The sequence below is a fragment of the Vespa velutina genome, chromosome 2 (genome assembly GCF_912470025.1).
Source record: "Vespa velutina chromosome 2, iVesVel2.1, whole genome shotgun sequence".
Lineage (NCBI taxonomy): Eukaryota > Metazoa > Arthropoda > Insecta > Hymenoptera > Vespidae > Vespa > Vespa velutina.
This window is the reverse complement of record NC_062189.1, coordinates 1,143,602-1,160,000: the sequence shown is the minus strand read 5'-3', so window position 1 is coordinate 1,160,000 and position 16,399 is coordinate 1,143,602. Positions and strand designations below refer to the sequence as shown.

The following is a 16,399-nucleotide window of genomic DNA, read 5'->3' as shown; positions in this document are numbered from 1 at the left end:
TTAAAGTACACATACCTTATATATTTCTTATATAGTATTACAATTTAACGATCTCGTATAGAGGTACTTAATCTATATCTGAAGATTCACATAATAAATATATATATATATATATATATATATATATATATTTTTTATATTCGAAAGTATAATAATACATGTCATGGTACGGAGTATTATTTTGAATAAAACTTACTATACAAATTCTTCTCTCTTTTGTAAAAATAAAAAATGAAAAGACGGAAGAAAAAAGAAAAGAAAGAGAGAAAAAGAAAATAGAAAAACGTTCGCCATATGTATTATTTAATGTATTCTGTTTAACCCATTTTCGGGATTTATTGAAACGTTCGGTAAATACTACTTTAACGCTATATTAGAGCCAACAGATAATGACTCTTAATTAGTCTCTCTCTTCTTAGTTAATTAACAGTAGCTATTTTTTCTGCTGCTGCTGCTGCTGCTGTTGCTACTACTACTGCTGCTGCCGCCTTTGATAAATACGCATTGATCTTGTAAAGACATATAAGCGCGTATTTATATTATCTATACGACTTTTAAACATATATATATATATATATATATATATATATATATATATATATATATATGTTTAAAATATTCATTATATTCTATAAAGCTTTTTTTCTTTTTTTTTCTGCATTTTTTTTTTCTTTTTTCTTTTTTTTTTCACGTTTAATGATTGCATCGTGCACCAACGCATATAATCAGAACAATAATTGTGAAGGAATAATCTGTATATATTTTTTTAAAAAGATATTATATGTACGTTTTAATTATAACAGTCCAGCAAAACACTTTTGGCTTTATTGCATTATAAAATAGTTAAAATCCTGATAATTATATACGACGTAAACTAACACGTAGCATGTCTGACTAGCTCAAAAATGTATAATGTTCTGGACAGTCCGTTTAAATATATATTGCGGCTTCTTAATCAGCTAAAAAAATTCGTCAGTATAATATATATATATAATCAATGTATATTAGTTTTTATATCAAATAATTTGATTATAATGAACATTCTGTTAGGCAACATTGCACCTTACTACTACTATTACTATATTTAAACTGGACTATATAATCGGAAGTATTTAAGTTTTTAAATATGTTATTCGGACTAACACTTATTCTAAATTGATATATAATCATTTTTCATTCTGAATATTTTTTCTATCAAAAAAATGCATTGCTTATTTATTATTATTATTATTACTTATACATTATTATTATTATCATTATCATTATCATTATTATTACTTTCATTTTTATTTTTATTTTCTTTTTTTAATTTTTTTTTTTTCTTTTTTTTTTTTTTCTTTTCTTTTCTTTTCTTTTAATAACTCGGAATGCTATATAAAATACTATAAAATCAAACAAAAGAATGATTTACAATCAAAAGCATTTAAGAGCTTTATCAAATATAAAAATTTTTGTATTATCGAAGCACCAACTAATTCTCTTGCTCGTTGATAAACTTGTGCAAAAATTCTTTACATTTATCAACGCTAAACTAACTCTTTCTGTTTTTCTTTTTTTATTTTTTTTTTTTTTTGTTTTTTTTTTGTTTTCTTTTTTTTTTTTTTTGTTTTTTTTTACTTTCAGAAAAGTAAAGCTTTACTTATTTATTTCTTTATTTATTTATTTACTTGTTCGTTTCTAAATCGCTATAATAGAATTGTTTGTTCGATATAAAGTCTGAATGAAAGGAGCATGAACACAAGTATATTACTGCATGAGATAGATATGATGCATGTCTACATACATATGGAAACATGTTTTTTTAAAAGCCATCGAATATTCTTATATAATAGCAATCCTCATTATTTTCTTCACGCATAATCCTTACTTCAAGAAACTTTAAATCTTTGAGATTCATAGCATGGTCATTAATTGATCGATATTTGCATACAATATTAATTACATATATATATATATATATAAAATCTAACTATCTGTTTATTTTTCAGATAGATCACGAGACCACAGATTACAGTAATAATGTAATGCATTTCTATTGCTATAGTAAATAACGTTAATAAATGGTTATAAGAAAGACAAATACTAATTATTAAAAAGTTGCCTTATATAGTAACAAAGTGCATGTATACGTGCACGCACACACGTATACACACATGGACATACTAGAGTAATGCTTATTTGATATCAAATAGCATATGCAATACATATTACTGATTCTTTAATTGAGATTTGGTTCTGTCGTTGAATTGCACCAGATTAACTAACTTGTCAGTGTGTATATATATATATATATATATATATATGTATGTATGTATGTGTATATGCATATATATATAAATACACACACGCATACACACACACACATATATATATATATATGCCAACTGTAGATAAATGCAACGAATATATACGATAAAAAAAAACAATGATTTAAAAATGAGATATATGTGCTAAATTGAAAATATGATATTGACTACGTTTAATATGACATTGCAAAAACATAATTTAATCTAAAAATTCAATTTGCAAGGCCGTCAAAAAGGAATCGATCGATTATTATAATTATTATTTATAATCCTAAATATCTTTCTTTCTCTGTTAATCATTCAACAATATAAGAAAAAAGAAAATGTATGTTATCAATGAAGATTCATAGAAAAATAATGATCTGTTTACCGTGTGCGTCCGTTGTTTTTAATCACTTAATTACAATCGGACCTTCAATTCCTCCATTCTCTGTTTTATTCTTTTTCGCATCTCCTTGTATCTAAAATCAAAATCAAAAAAAAAAAAAAAAAAAAAAAAAAAAAAAAAAAAGAAAGAAAGAAAAAAAAGAAAAAGAAAAGAAAAGAAAAAAAAGAAAGAAAGAAAAAAAAACAGAAAAGAAAAATATGTCAGTCAATTATAATTAATTGATATAATAATTCATAAAAAATTACTAACTTTTCTTTTAAAAGTACAATTTGTCGCTCTTCCTCATAATGATAACGTTGCAATATACCATGGCATTCTGCTAATGATAGATTAAGGAACTGTGCAACATCTGAACTGATTTCAGGTGTAGAAAGTTTATCGACCAAAAATAATCTTGCTACATTTTCATGTGGCCCCAATACTACTCTCACTTCCAACGGATACTCGTCGTCTCTCAATCTTCTTTGCTCTGTACATTAAAATAATTGAAGTGTTATAAAATGTATATATATATATATAAAAAAAAAAGAAAAAAAACATCTATACAAACTTACCACCATTATCGCGGACTACGAACAATGCAAAGTTATCCGATTTAGCGTCCACTTTATATTTGTCGAGCATAAGATTAATAACCTCTTGCGTGTTTACTAAACTCGTAACCCAAACAGACATTTGAGAACCATGTGGTGGTGTAAAGAAACTAGTTTCTCGATTATAGAAATGACCATTTATTGAACAACGACGTCTTAATCGGCTACGTGATTGACGTCGACCACCTGGTCTACGTCGAATTGCGGTGGATCCTTGTTTACGTCTTAGAACAACGCCGTCCAACTGAAATAAATCAATTAATATTATAGAATAATAACGAGAGGATGAATAAAACGGGGAAGAGAAAAAAGAAAAAAAGAAAAAAAACCCCCAACAAAAAAGGAAACAATCGTTACCTCCAAACCACTATCAGTTGACATTGTCATGTTATCATCTTCTCTAAATTGCAGAGAATTTACAGAATCCGTATCACTGTCTGTACGATGCCGTTGAAGACAATCTGGACCGGACATTGAACGATTTAATCCCTTTTCTATCCAACTATCGTCAGTACTAATAGATCTATTACCAATAACATTCTTTTCCAAATTATCAAAATATTCTACCCTACGAAGAGTACCGTTCCGATTTGGTGTCCCATGATAAATAGGAGTATCAGTGCTGGAAGAACTACCAATGCTATGTGTCGGTGTACTATTTATACTACTATCATTACCCCTATTAACATGATGATTAGGACTATTTGTTTCGGAATTATCACGAGAATCTGTTTTATCGAAACTTGATTCAGAAGAATGAACTGGTGTTTCGTTATTAGAACTTATTGATGGAAGATTTTCAGGCATCGTCGAATACAATTTATTACCCTCGTCTACCTTTCGTTCAACCTAAAATAATTAATATATTAAAACAATCTTAATTCGTATAATATATAAAAATGATTAAATTTTTTATATCAAACCTGAAGTAATTCATCTAATTCATCCCATTCCATGGTTTTAACATCTAATTTCATAGGCAATGTCAAACTTTTTAAATGATCGGGAGATTGCGGAATTGACTTTGCATTCCCTTCCGTGTCACATTCCGATGTACCCTTCAACGTGATATCAGTTTTATCTTCGTCCTCCAAATCCTATTTTTTTATATTGAATAGTTATAGAAAATGATTTCAAATAAAAAAAAAAAAAAAAAAAAAAAAATTATATATCATATAAAATGAATATTAACAAACCTCAGAGACACTACGTCTACAAGAATTTCTATTACGTGCAGTAACAACAGTACGTTGATCATCGTCTTCTTTCAAATGAATAACACCTCGAACACCCCAATATATTCTCAAGGCACCTTCCAATATTAATCTTCCATTGACCTATTTTCAAAATTTATTTCGAATATACCCGAAGCATAAAAAATATCTATTAGTTATGAATAATTTGAATAAATTTAATAAAGAAAAACCTTACCTCGCGACTTCGGATTCCACCACTTTTACCTTCGTAATACTGATTAAAAACTTTCAATTTTGATTCTAAATGTGACCTATTCATAAACATATATATATATATATACATATATATATATATATATAAGATTTCATTAAAATTTTATACCTTTAAAATAATTATAAAAAAAGAAATAAAAAAATAACATGATTATAAATAAATGCATTACCTCGGTAACGATGGACGAACTTCTTTTTTTCCAAAACTTGTATGTGATTCTACTCTTGTACCATGACCAAATAATTGAGGTCCAAAAAGAGCACCATAACATGGGACATGGCAGTATGGTACTCCTTTGTGCTAAGATAGACAAATATTAAATTAGATTGTTAATATGACTGATATTAATCCTAAACAAAAAAAAAAAAAAAAAGAAAAGAAAAGAAAAGAAAAAAGAAAAATCTTTTACCTCTGCATGTTGCCCAGGATTCAAACGCTTTCCACATTCCTCACAGCGTAAACATTCTGGATGCCAATCATATCCTAAAGATTGCTTACGTTCCGCTACGAATAACAAAGTATAATGAATAAAACTTGAGGTGAAAGAATTTTCTTTACAATTTTTTTTATCTATACACATATTTTTTCTATTAAGATAATAACACAACGATGATAAAATTAATGACAATAAGATTTATATAATGGGATAAAATAAAAGTATTCAATGACATTCTTAATTCTTTTCTTTTTCTCTCTCTCTCTTTTATTTTTTTTTTTTTTTTTTCAATATATAATAAATTAAGATCACACAGTTTCTCCTTCCAAATGACGTATTTCGTGTGTTTGTGTGATGAAAAGAAAAAAAAAGAGGAAAAAAAAAAGAAGAAAAAAAATTTAATCTAAATACAGCGGCAATTGTCAAAGTCAAATCTTTATATTATAATGATAAAATAAAAGATCTTACCAAAATAAACAGGTTTTCCACATTTATGGCACTTCCACATGACGGCAAATTATCATTAAATAGTTAAAATAAAGAAGGGAATAATTATATTAACGTTAAATCATTTTGTTTATGTTATTGCTATTCCATTGTATTGAATATGACATTCTGATTAATTAAGTCTATCACTAATAAGGTAATCTACAGAGAAATAATGAATTACGATTTCCAATTGCGTTCCAAAACCTACTGAAACTATCTCCTCTAGTACGACTTGCCTGTCATAGATTTATATCAGATTTTTTATTTTATTCTTACAAAAACAAAATGACGTTCAGTACGTTAATACAAAAGACAAAAAAAAAAAAAAGATGTAAACATTTGAAAATATATAACGAATAAAATTAACAATATCATTTCTAATGCACGAATACAAATAATAATAGGGATTTTCTTTTGTCAATAAATTTCACCAATGACAAAATATCTCTTACCGATAATTCCTAAACGCTATTGGTCCATACATTTTCACATGCGAAATAATATCAGAATATATGTGAAAGAGTGAATATTTGATTGAAATATTAAAAATTGTATATATTTTATTTATATGAATAATAATCTTGTTTATTAAAAAAAAAAAAAAAAAAAAAAGAAATATCACATTTGTCATACAACTAATATGAGTAGATTTACTTAATCATTAGAACGTAACAAACATAATAAAGATGTTCGTTAAAAAAAAAAAAAAAAAAAAAAAAAAAAGAAAATAATAATAAAGATATTTGATTGATATTTGACAACATATATACGGATATATATATATACACATACACATATACACACACATATATTTAAGAAACTAAACATATATTATACAATAATTCTTATTTTATCAAATATTCTTGTTAAGTGTACGCTCCATAAGTTCCAATTGTTTTCGTTCTATTTTTTCATTATGATTTCTGATAGATTCTTCTATAATTCTACGTTGTTCCTTATCGTCTTTAGGATAATATTCGTTTCTTTCTTTTATCACCCATTCTTCGAAATTTTCTGGTTGATTAAAATAATGAAACATTATTACAGGAAAGGCCATGTATAATGACATTTTAAAAATTTCTAACTGCCAGCTTCCCATATTCTATTATTCTGTAAAATATATAATTTAAATATATAAAGACAATAAATAAATCAATATATAATGTCATTCAAAAATCAAACATTAGAAAAGTTTACATTTATATAACATAACATTGTATAAAATTATTCAAATTACGTACTATCACAGTTGCAACAACAAATAATAAGTTTAGAAATTTTTTGAACAATATTAAATCGTACGATTTAAATGATATACTTAGCAGAAACTTATAATAAATAAATGTTCGAGAAGAGGTTATAAATTTTACTGAGAAGCTCTTTCATTGCTCACTTCAGTTCAATGTGAAGATTTTAAATAGTGATTTTCCAACGATTTCGATCGGTTATAATATCGATAAAGAAAACTCGCATAATTTCGTATTTTTCTTTTCTTTCTTTCTTTCCCTTTTTTTTGTTTTTTGTTTCTTTTAAATAATCGACAAATCAATAAATAAATATACGTATTAGTAATCGTAACTACTTGACTTAAATTTTTTATTTAATCGTGCGTCGTTCAAATGATACTTTGATTATTGATTGTTATTTTTATTTTTTATTTGAAAAAAAAAAAAAAAAAAAAAAAAAGAAAAAAGAAAAAATATATATATATATAAAGCTACGTACTTCGATTTAAATTTATCCGAATAACACTTCATTAAAGAACATTCTTTTAATCTCAAATCTATATAATTTATGAATCTGTTTTGTTGAACTTGTAGTTTATGGTTAAAAAAAAAAAAAAAAAAAAAAAAAAAAAAAAAGAGAGAGAAAAAAGAAAGAAAGAAAGCGTCTTTCCCCTCTCCTCTAAAACAAGAATGCAAGACGCTTAAAGACGCGATGCATTTTAAGTGAGCAAGCTTTTGTAGAAGTTAATAATCAATGTTTTAATTATTTAATTTTGTTCGTTTTATTTAATATAAATTTGTATAGTTATTATCATGGAAGCTTTGTTACCTTCGGAAATAGCTCGATTAGTGTTTGGTAAATAATATTTATGCATTATTTTTATATTATCTCTGTTAACCTCTTCGTAGAAAATATATAAATAACATTAAATGAATGATATTATTGTAAATATTAGTTTTCTTTTTTTTTTTTTTTTTTTTTCTTTCTTTTTTTGTTATCTTTGTGTTAAAATAAAATGTATTGTTTGAACGAGGATAATAATGAATTAGATGTTTATTGATATGAACGGAAAGTAATCTTTTTTTACAATTTTTGTATGAAGAATAATTATGTATATATATATATGTATATTTTTTTTTGTTTTGTTTTGTTTTTTTATAATATATATAGGGAACGTTAAAACTAAATTTTTTTAATCATTTCTCATTGAATTAGGATATCTGGAGGATCATGATTGTAATGACGCTGCCAGGGTATTCTTAGAAACATCTCCACATCTTCAAGAATGTCGTAATGCATTATCAAAAGGAAGACGTTTTAATACTCGTATCAATGGATTAACGTTGATAGATATTGTTGAAAAATATTCGGCAATGAGTGTTATGAGTAAGTTAAAATAATTGTTTTTATACGAGCTAAATGTCCTATGAATATAATCATAAATAGTTTTTATTGGCATTTTATATGATTATATCATTAGTACAGGAACGTTTAAACAAAATCACGGATAGTGAACATTTAAAGCATTGTGGAGATCTGTTAGAACAATTAAAATTTTTAGTAGAAGAAACACGTGGGCAACGGTTCGTTGTAAATATCAATGTGCCTTCACAGGTACACAATTTTAGTATATAAAATTATTATATTTTCATTGTCAAAAGAAATTTTTATAAAAAGTTAAATATTATTATACTTAACGTATAAAACAGAAAATTAAAAAAATTTAGTTAATTATAGGCTAACCAGCAGACATTAAGCGGATCTCCAATAATATCAGGCAGTAGAAAAAAGAGGCATCACAGTAATAATGAGAAAGAACGGCACAAAGCTAATGCAAAATCATCTAATCCAGTTTGTCAGGAATCTGGCTTACTGTCCAATCATGGTAAATTAAAAATATATCTATTAATATTATTTTATATTTAAATATATCTATTAATAGGGATATTTTAATTGTCTATATAATAATAAATATTTATCTCTATCAATATAACAATAGCAATTGGTTGCGAAGCAACAGCTCTTGAAAGTTTACCTGGACATACAGAAGCAATAAAGCATACAGAAAAATGTGACGATGTACAAAGTGACATTAATAATGCAGTGGGACAATCAATGCAATCCAATTCTAGGAAAAATAGTTTGACAGATAGCAATCATACCACGGATAGCAGAGATAAAGTTGCAGCATCGGATTCGGGTAAATATTATCAAAAAAAAAAAGAAAAAAAATCTTCTTTATTTGTAACCAAATATCCTTTAAATATGTATATTTTAGGCGATAATATTGATACTAGAAATTTTAATGTAAACATCATTAATGAAAACAAATGTAGGAAAGATGACGTTGTAAAAGTTACTACCATGAATGAAAAGTGTACTACAGGGACAAACACAGAAGAATTGTTATCTTTTTCTAATACAGAGGTTCAAACTACTCCTTGTGAATTGCTTGATTATGAATCGGAATCTAACGATGAGCCTATTCAAAACCTTAGTGTACGTATTTTTTTTTAAATGTTATATTACATTTTTATATTTTGGCAATAATTGTGGTTTTTTTTTTTCTTTTCTTTTTTTTTCTTTCTTTCTTTCCCTCTCCCCCTCTCTCCAGTTATTGACAAAGGAATTGTTAAATCGAACGGAATTACAAGAACGTATCGCTGAAAATATAAATAAAGCGATTCTTCCGACTGATACATTTCTAAGGGAAGAAAAGGAAATTTTAAATGAATCCACGGGTTATGAATTTAATACATCGGTCGTATCTGAGTTAAATAATGCTATTAAATCAATAGTAGAGGCAACAGAATCTGATCCAGTGTTTGAACAATTTCTGGATGAAATCATTGGAAAAAACATAGAAACAGACACAAGTCCTGACGAGGATATTGATGTTAAATCAACTCCTACAGATAGGCAAGTATTATTTTAATATTGCTTTATTTTTGCTATAATATGATTAATAATATAATAATTTAAATTTGTATTTATTTTTCAATGACAATTGGATTTTAATTAAACAGGTCAGAAGAAAAACGAATGGAAATTGATAATATTGGCATTGCATTACCAGAACACACAGTTGTTGGAGGTAAATCGTCTAATGAAATAACTTCAACAGAAGTGCCATTGAAACAAAGGCTTCGTAGTTCTTCTAGACAACAAACTGCTAGAATAGAAGATGAGATTTATAAGCAAAAGGAACAAAGTGCTTTGGAAGATCAGAATGCAGCAGCTATTTTAAGTATTATAAATGCTAACATAACGAATACGCACGTTAGACCGGAAAATGATAAAAGTAATGATAACAAAGAATCGTGCACGGCAGAAGCTAATAATGATAAAAAATCTCCAGCCTCTGTACCTAGTAACAGTAATGCTGACTTAACTGAAAAATATTCTACGCAAATGGAAAATCAGAAAATGGATAATATTATTGCAAACAAAGAAACAGAATCTAAACCAAAGAGATCAATGGTCAAACGTCCACGACCTACAAAAATTAAACGAGAATCTGAAATCAATTCTAATGATTTAATCTCGGAACAAGATATTATGACTATGCCAACATTGGTATTATGTTCGAAGGAAGAGATAACTAATATTCGAGCTTTAAATCCAACTTATTCGATTGGAAATATTCATCCTATTACTTCTAATTCTACTTCACATTTTATTCCAATAATGCCTAAAGATCCTAACAAAACTAAAGAATCAGTGGAAACTTTGTATGTTAGAACAGTAAATGTACCACAAAAATATGTATTGCCAACAACTGTACCAAATATACAAGAAGACGCAAAGAATTTATCAAATAGTAAGGTACAATCATCATCTCAAAAAGAAAACATTGCTCATAGCAAATTAAAGCCTATACAAAATATTGACAAATTGATACAAAATACATGTAATCCTATTTTTCTAGATCCAATTGAAACAAATAAATTAGTGAGTATGGAATCAATAACACTTTATAGCACAGAAAATAGTATTAAAACATCTTTGAATAGTACAAATATGCCTATAATTAACGTTGAAGAGAACATCAGTTTGTCGGGAATAGAATTATCTCCTTATTTGAAGTTTAATTCTAAATCTAATCAAAGCCATAATTTGTCAGATATTGATCTGGTACTTATGGAAAATTTTAAAACATTCACACAATCTGCACCGAATGAAAGTAAAGAACAGAATGTTATGACGTCTAAAAAGACTGAAGGTGATATAATTAATAAACGAACACCAAGATCCTTATTAAAACATAGGGCAAAAACACATAGGCTTAGTTTATCTACTCCTCGAAGGAATAGCCATGTAAGAACGCTTGATTTTAATACGCCAACGAAATTAATACATTCCGCTTCAAAAATGCAAGATAATGAAAATTTGAGCTGTTCTCCCAAATTATTAAGACCTATGAAATCAGTTCGTAGAACTTCTCTCTTCAAATCACCGCCATTCACTAATTCATCTGTAACAATACCAACGTTTCAAAATGCATTAAATATTGGACAATCTAATGAAATACCTATAGCAACTAGAAGTCCTATTCCAAAACTTATGGGAGGTTGGGAAAAATATAATGGTGTAGGTGTAATCATAGATGATCCATCACCTTGTAAAAGCAATGGTATTAATTCTCCTATATCAATGAATAAATTTCAAAGGTCTAAAACAATAGCAAAAAGTTGGGATGCAGATTTGCGTAAGTGTTTACAGACAAGCGATGAGAGATCTACGTCGACAGTAAGTAACAAAAAGAAGAAAAAAGTTACTGAAAGTAAAAATAATATCGCATGTAAAACTTCAAAACGTAATTTGCAATGCTTAAAGACTAAAGGTAGGAAAAAATCTAATGACGAAAGGGCTATAGTTGATGTAAAGAAACAATATGTTGAAAAAGAGGATGAAGAATCAATAACGAGTGTACAAGATGTTAAAAAGAATAAAACAGATGTACCAATGGAAATGAGCAATAAGCCGCTTTCTAAGAATCTATTAAGTGATACGAACAGAGAAGTAACAAGTGATAATTCTTGTATTTTAGAGAAGATAGAGACAGGCACAGATACATGCACGATTAAATCGACTTGTCCTGTAGCCGTAGTAGAAAACAACATTACAACAAGTACAAACAATAAGGAAACAAATGAGAAAAAGATTGTGAAAAAATATGTACAATTAAAAACATTAAAGACAAATTTAAGAAAATCAGAAAAAGAGAAAAATGTTACAAATAATGTATTGCCTACTATAGAAGTTGTTCCGATATCTGAATCTCTGAAAGGCAATGTTGAAAATATTCAACAGATTGTTCCAATATCTGATATAATAGATTTAGAAACACCAAGAAAATTTGGAAATTCTTCTGGAATACCTTCAACGCCTCGTTTACTTAGCCCAAATAGCAATATTATTCCGTCGTTTATTAAAACCAGCGATGATTCGACCAAAATACGTAGCTTAATAAATACACCGGAATTTCCAACTACTCCTTGCATTGCATTGACTCCAAAACATTGCGAGGAAAATACGCGCGATGTTATAAAAAAAGGGATATATAATGGTTGTATATCACCTTATTATAAACCAAGTACAGAACATGTAAATCCCTGTGATTCTGAAAAAGTAATAAAAATTGATATGAAATTTGATAACGAAGCAACGAAACATTTGGCTATCCCAATTTCTGACACTAAGTCAATTGGTACAACTCAATTGGCATTAAATACGGACAATGGTTATGATAATGTATCTGTTTCTACTAAGCTTGAAATAACACAGTTTGAAGTAATCAAAGAAAATTTGCCAAAGGATGAAGCTGTCAAAGAACTTAAAATATCCTCTAAAACAAAGGACATTACGTCTGCCAATTTGAATACAACTCCTATGCAAAATGATGAAAATGATACTAAAGTTGTTACATTAATTAATGAAAAATCTCTCAGTATTCGTGAAAATTCAACTGATAGCGACACATCTTCATCCTCTTCATCATCGTCGTCGTCGTCATCTTCTTCTTCTACTAATTCCAATATTACCGATACATCCAAACCATTCTCATGTAATAAAAAATACAAAAAGACTCCTAATAAAATATACACAGATACAAGCAATGATTCTATATCAAAGGTAAATGCATCTGGCAATAATTCTATGCATGATATATCTGTAAACTTAAGGAATGATTTGATCAAAGATAAAGCGATATCAAATATATCAACTAATGTAATGGAAATTGAAAAAGCATCCATGGATATTATAGTAAAATCTGAATCTTCTCCAGCTAAGTTACTTTCTTTAACAAAAAATGAAGAACAATTGGAATCTACTTTAAAGGAAACTCCTGCTAAGGATGAGAATTTGTTGCCGGAAGAAGATATATCTGACACTCCTAGCAGTTCAAAAATTGGTATAGACAATGTAACAAATTTATCTTCAAAGATATCTGCATTTATTACCTCAGAAAATGAAAAATTAACAAACGCAAATTCTTCGATACCACAAATCTCCGATATGAATAAAGTCGTACAAAAATCACAAATAATAAATATACAGAATATATCACTTGACAGATCTACTTTTTTACCATTGGCAGAATATGCAAATCATCAAAATAATAAGCAAAAAATATTAAGTACGGATGAGCATGCAAGACAATTGGAACAAAAACGTCAACGTATGATAGCAAAGCTTAAACAAATTCCAAAATCTAATGTAGCTCTTGCAAAAAATAGATCTAAACAAAATATATTATCGATAAAGAACAGAAATAATTGTATAAGTAAAAATAATCGACTAAAGAATAAAATAACAAATAGAATAAGAACTAGAGAAAAACGATTTGAAAAGAATTTCGATAAGAATACTAATAATAGAGAAAATACGGATGAACGAGTTTCTGTAATTAATAATGTCGTTGTTACAAATATTCAAGATATAAATAAAGAAGATAGTGACAAAAAAATGTCTATTACAGATTCATCGGATAAATGTAATAAGGATGTTCAAAATAATAAAAAAAATGTTTTAACGGAAGCAAATTCTACAGTAAATACATTAATGTCAACACAAGAAAAAATGAATATAGAGTCAAAAACTAATGTGGATGAATATAATGCTATTCATACTACATCTCAAAATGATAGTATTGAAAGTGATCAAGTAAATAATGAAAAAGTAAGCGAACAAGAATTATCAAAAGAATATTTATCCAGTATTAACAAAGATAAAAAGTTAATTATGGAAAATAACGATACGATAAATAAATATAATATTAAAGGTAATACAATTATTGCAATAAAACATGTTGAAAAAGTAGAAGATTTATTGAAGGCTAAAGTAAATCAAGTAAAACGTGATTTGTTCAGCGATGAAGAAAATGAACGAAAATCTCAAGTATCAGAAGATATGATCTCGAAAGATCTTCAAGTTGAAAAGAAAGATGAACATATTTTAAATAATAACGAAGTTATAAATGCTGTAGAAACTATTAAATCACAAGATTCAAAAGAGGTATTGTCTTGTGTTCTTGAATGTTTACAGCTAGTACCGGCAAGCAAAACTGATAATCATAAAGAAAAAAATGATAACAATCAATCTGAAGAGGAAATTGATTTAAATACAACTGGACCTAGTTCTGTAGAATATCACTTTGTTTATGATGACAGTATATCAACGAAAAAAAGAAGAAGAAGATACAGTAGCAATGAATTAAAACAGCATGTAAATGTTCAACTCAGCAATGAAAATTACAGAGAAGTTATAAAAACTATGACGGCTACTGATTATCAAGAAATATTCAATATGAATCCAAAATCTAAGAAGAAACCGATCAACAAAAAGTTGCCTGTAAAAAATTCTCAAACGAGTAATATAAAATCTAATAACAATAACTTTATCTTAAAGGATAATTGCACCAAGCCATTAGCCACGTCTTCGCCCGTAGACAAGCCTATATTAGCAAAATTAAAGAAGATGACGAGCAAAATTATGCCGATAAATGATAAGGATAATGTATCAGAAAAAGTAAAAGTGCAATCTGAAAAAAGTAAAACACAAAAAGGTAATTGAATATTTGTATATTTTATATTAAAAAAAAAAAAAAAAAAAAAAAAAAAAAATTTACAAATATTCATCTTTTTGTTTAATTTACAAATATTCATCTTATTGCTTAATTTACAAATATTTATTTTTCATGAGTAAAGTAAAATTGATTTCAGACAATTTAACTACAAAGAATCATAAAAGGAAATTATCAGAATCTAAAGAAGACGCAAAGGTTTGTTATTAATTGGTATAAGTTATTAATACATATATATATATATTTTTTTTTTATATCTATTTATATATGTACAAATTGTGTACAAAATAATTGTTCACAGGTTGAAAAAAAACGCATATATGATCCACAAGTATTATTAAGTAATATGAACTTAGATGAATTTTTGACGTCTGTTCATGGACCTACATGAATATCATATGCTCTCTTGCTATATCCAAATGTTATATATATATATATAACATATAATAATAAATATTATATATACATATAATATTATATATATAATAATATATAATATTATATGTATTATATAATATTTATAGCGCACGCACACACACACATATGTATCTGTGTGTATGTGTATGTATATTGTAGTTTTTACTATGTAAATATTGTTAATTAAGTTATGTAAAATATTATACATTGTTTTGTGTCAATTAAACTTACATTATTTTTATTGACAGATTATAAACTTTTCTTCCTCATGTATATAACATATAATGATATTTATTAAATATTTTTATTTGGAATACGACATTATTTTTATAATATATTTTATACAGAAATTTATAAAAAAAATAATTTATAGTTGCAGACAGAAATCACAATTAATTACGACTACTTAATTATTTATATTTAAGGGAAACATTATTTATTTAATGATTCTTATAAAGTTAATACTTTATATCAGATAAATGTCCATTACTTGTCGAAAAACCAAAACTATATTGTTCGATGGGTTAATAAAAAACAAAAATAAAAAATGTAAAAATCTCAAAATATATAATGATTAAAATTAAACAATATTATGAATACCAATGATAATAGGGATTTTCTTTTGTCAAAAAATTTCGCCAATGACAAAATATCTTTTATCGAAAATTCCTAAACGCGATTGGTGCATATATTTGCACATGTAAAATAATATCAGAATATATGTGAAAGAATGAATATTTGATTGAAGTATTTTTATTAATAATTGTTTCTTTTTTTTTTTTTTTTTTTCCTTTTTTTTCAATAGTTAGATGCCATATAGCAATATCAAGGATTTATTACAAATGTTTTATATAAAAGTTTATCAAAAGATGACTCAAATTATTTTATAGATCGATTCAAGTGGATATTAAAAAAAAAATAAAAATAATTACAAATGATAAGATTGTAAAATTGAATTTATCTTATCTATTCTTTCATAAAGAAGAT

The 16,399-nt window shown here is 26.6% G+C and overlaps 2 protein-coding genes across 11 annotated transcripts; one reads left to right on the top strand and one right to left on the bottom strand.

Annotated features, from left to right (window-relative positions):
• Positions 1 to 1,448: 1,448 nt before the first annotated feature.
• On the bottom strand, positions 1,449 to 5,913 carry LOC124947250 (ras association domain-containing protein 2). The gene is made up of 10 exons (XM_047489147.1): positions 5,662 to 5,913; positions 5,167 to 5,261; positions 4,927 to 5,057; positions 4,719 to 4,794; positions 4,484 to 4,624; positions 4,211 to 4,384; positions 3,645 to 4,136; positions 3,249 to 3,531; positions 2,944 to 3,163; positions 1,449 to 2,767 (listed from the first exon to the last, which is right to left on the bottom strand). The coding sequence occupies exons 1-10, from the start codon at positions 5,699 to 5,701 to the stop codon at positions 2,707 to 2,709; spliced, it is 1,713 nt and encodes a 570-aa protein (XP_047345103.1). The 5' UTR covers positions 5,702 to 5,913; the 3' UTR covers positions 1,449 to 2,706.
• Positions 5,914 to 7,368: 1,455 nt separating this feature from the next.
• On the top strand, positions 7,369 to 15,532 carry LOC124947247 (bromodomain-containing protein DDB_G0270170-like). Of its 10 annotated transcripts, none has more exons than XM_047489132.1 (11): positions 7,369 to 7,631; positions 7,714 to 7,764; positions 8,125 to 8,295; positions 8,390 to 8,523; positions 8,647 to 8,794; positions 8,909 to 9,109; positions 9,188 to 9,408; positions 9,524 to 9,828; positions 9,936 to 14,977; positions 15,135 to 15,193; positions 15,297 to 15,532. In XM_047489132.1, exons 2-11 carry the CDS (start codon positions 7,722 to 7,724, stop codon positions 15,384 to 15,386), a joined length of 6,414 nt encoding a protein of 2,137 aa, XP_047345088.1. In that variant the 5' UTR covers positions 7,369 to 7,631; positions 7,714 to 7,721; the 3' UTR covers positions 15,387 to 15,532. The 10 variants fall into 10 exon arrangements, with proteins under 10 accessions (XP_047345088.1, XP_047345090.1, XP_047345089.1 ...); XM_047489134.1 differs by having other exon boundaries at positions 7,369 to 7,764; positions 9,936 to 10,729; positions 10,838 to 14,977; XM_047489133.1 differs by having other exon boundaries at positions 7,369 to 7,764; positions 8,390 to 8,499.
• Positions 15,533 to 16,399: the final 867 nt, after the last annotated feature.

Coding starts and splice junctions, on each gene's coding strand:
- LOC124947250 (XM_047489147.1), bottom strand. CDS start 5,701: ATGTGGAAGTGCCATAAATGTGGAAAACCTGTTTATTTTG. Junction 4,625..4,718: donor GTGGAATCCGAAGTCGCGAG/GTAAGGTTTTTC, acceptor TTTTGAAAATAG/GTCAATGGAAGATTAATATT. Junction 3,164..3,248: donor CGTAGTCCGCGATAATGGTG/GTAAGTTTGTAT, acceptor TTTAATGTACAG/AGCAAAGAAGATTGAGAGAC.
- LOC124947247 (XM_047489132.1), top strand. CDS start 7,722: ATGGAAGCTTTGTTACCTTCGGAAATAGCTCGATTAGTGTTTG. Junction 8,795..8,908: donor TGGCTTACTGTCCAATCATG/GTAAATTAAAAA, acceptor ATATAACAATAG/CAATTGGTTGCGAAGCAACA. Junction 15,194..15,296: donor AATCTAAAGAAGACGCAAAG/GTTTGTTATTAA, acceptor AATTGTTCACAG/GTTGAAAAAAAACGCATATA.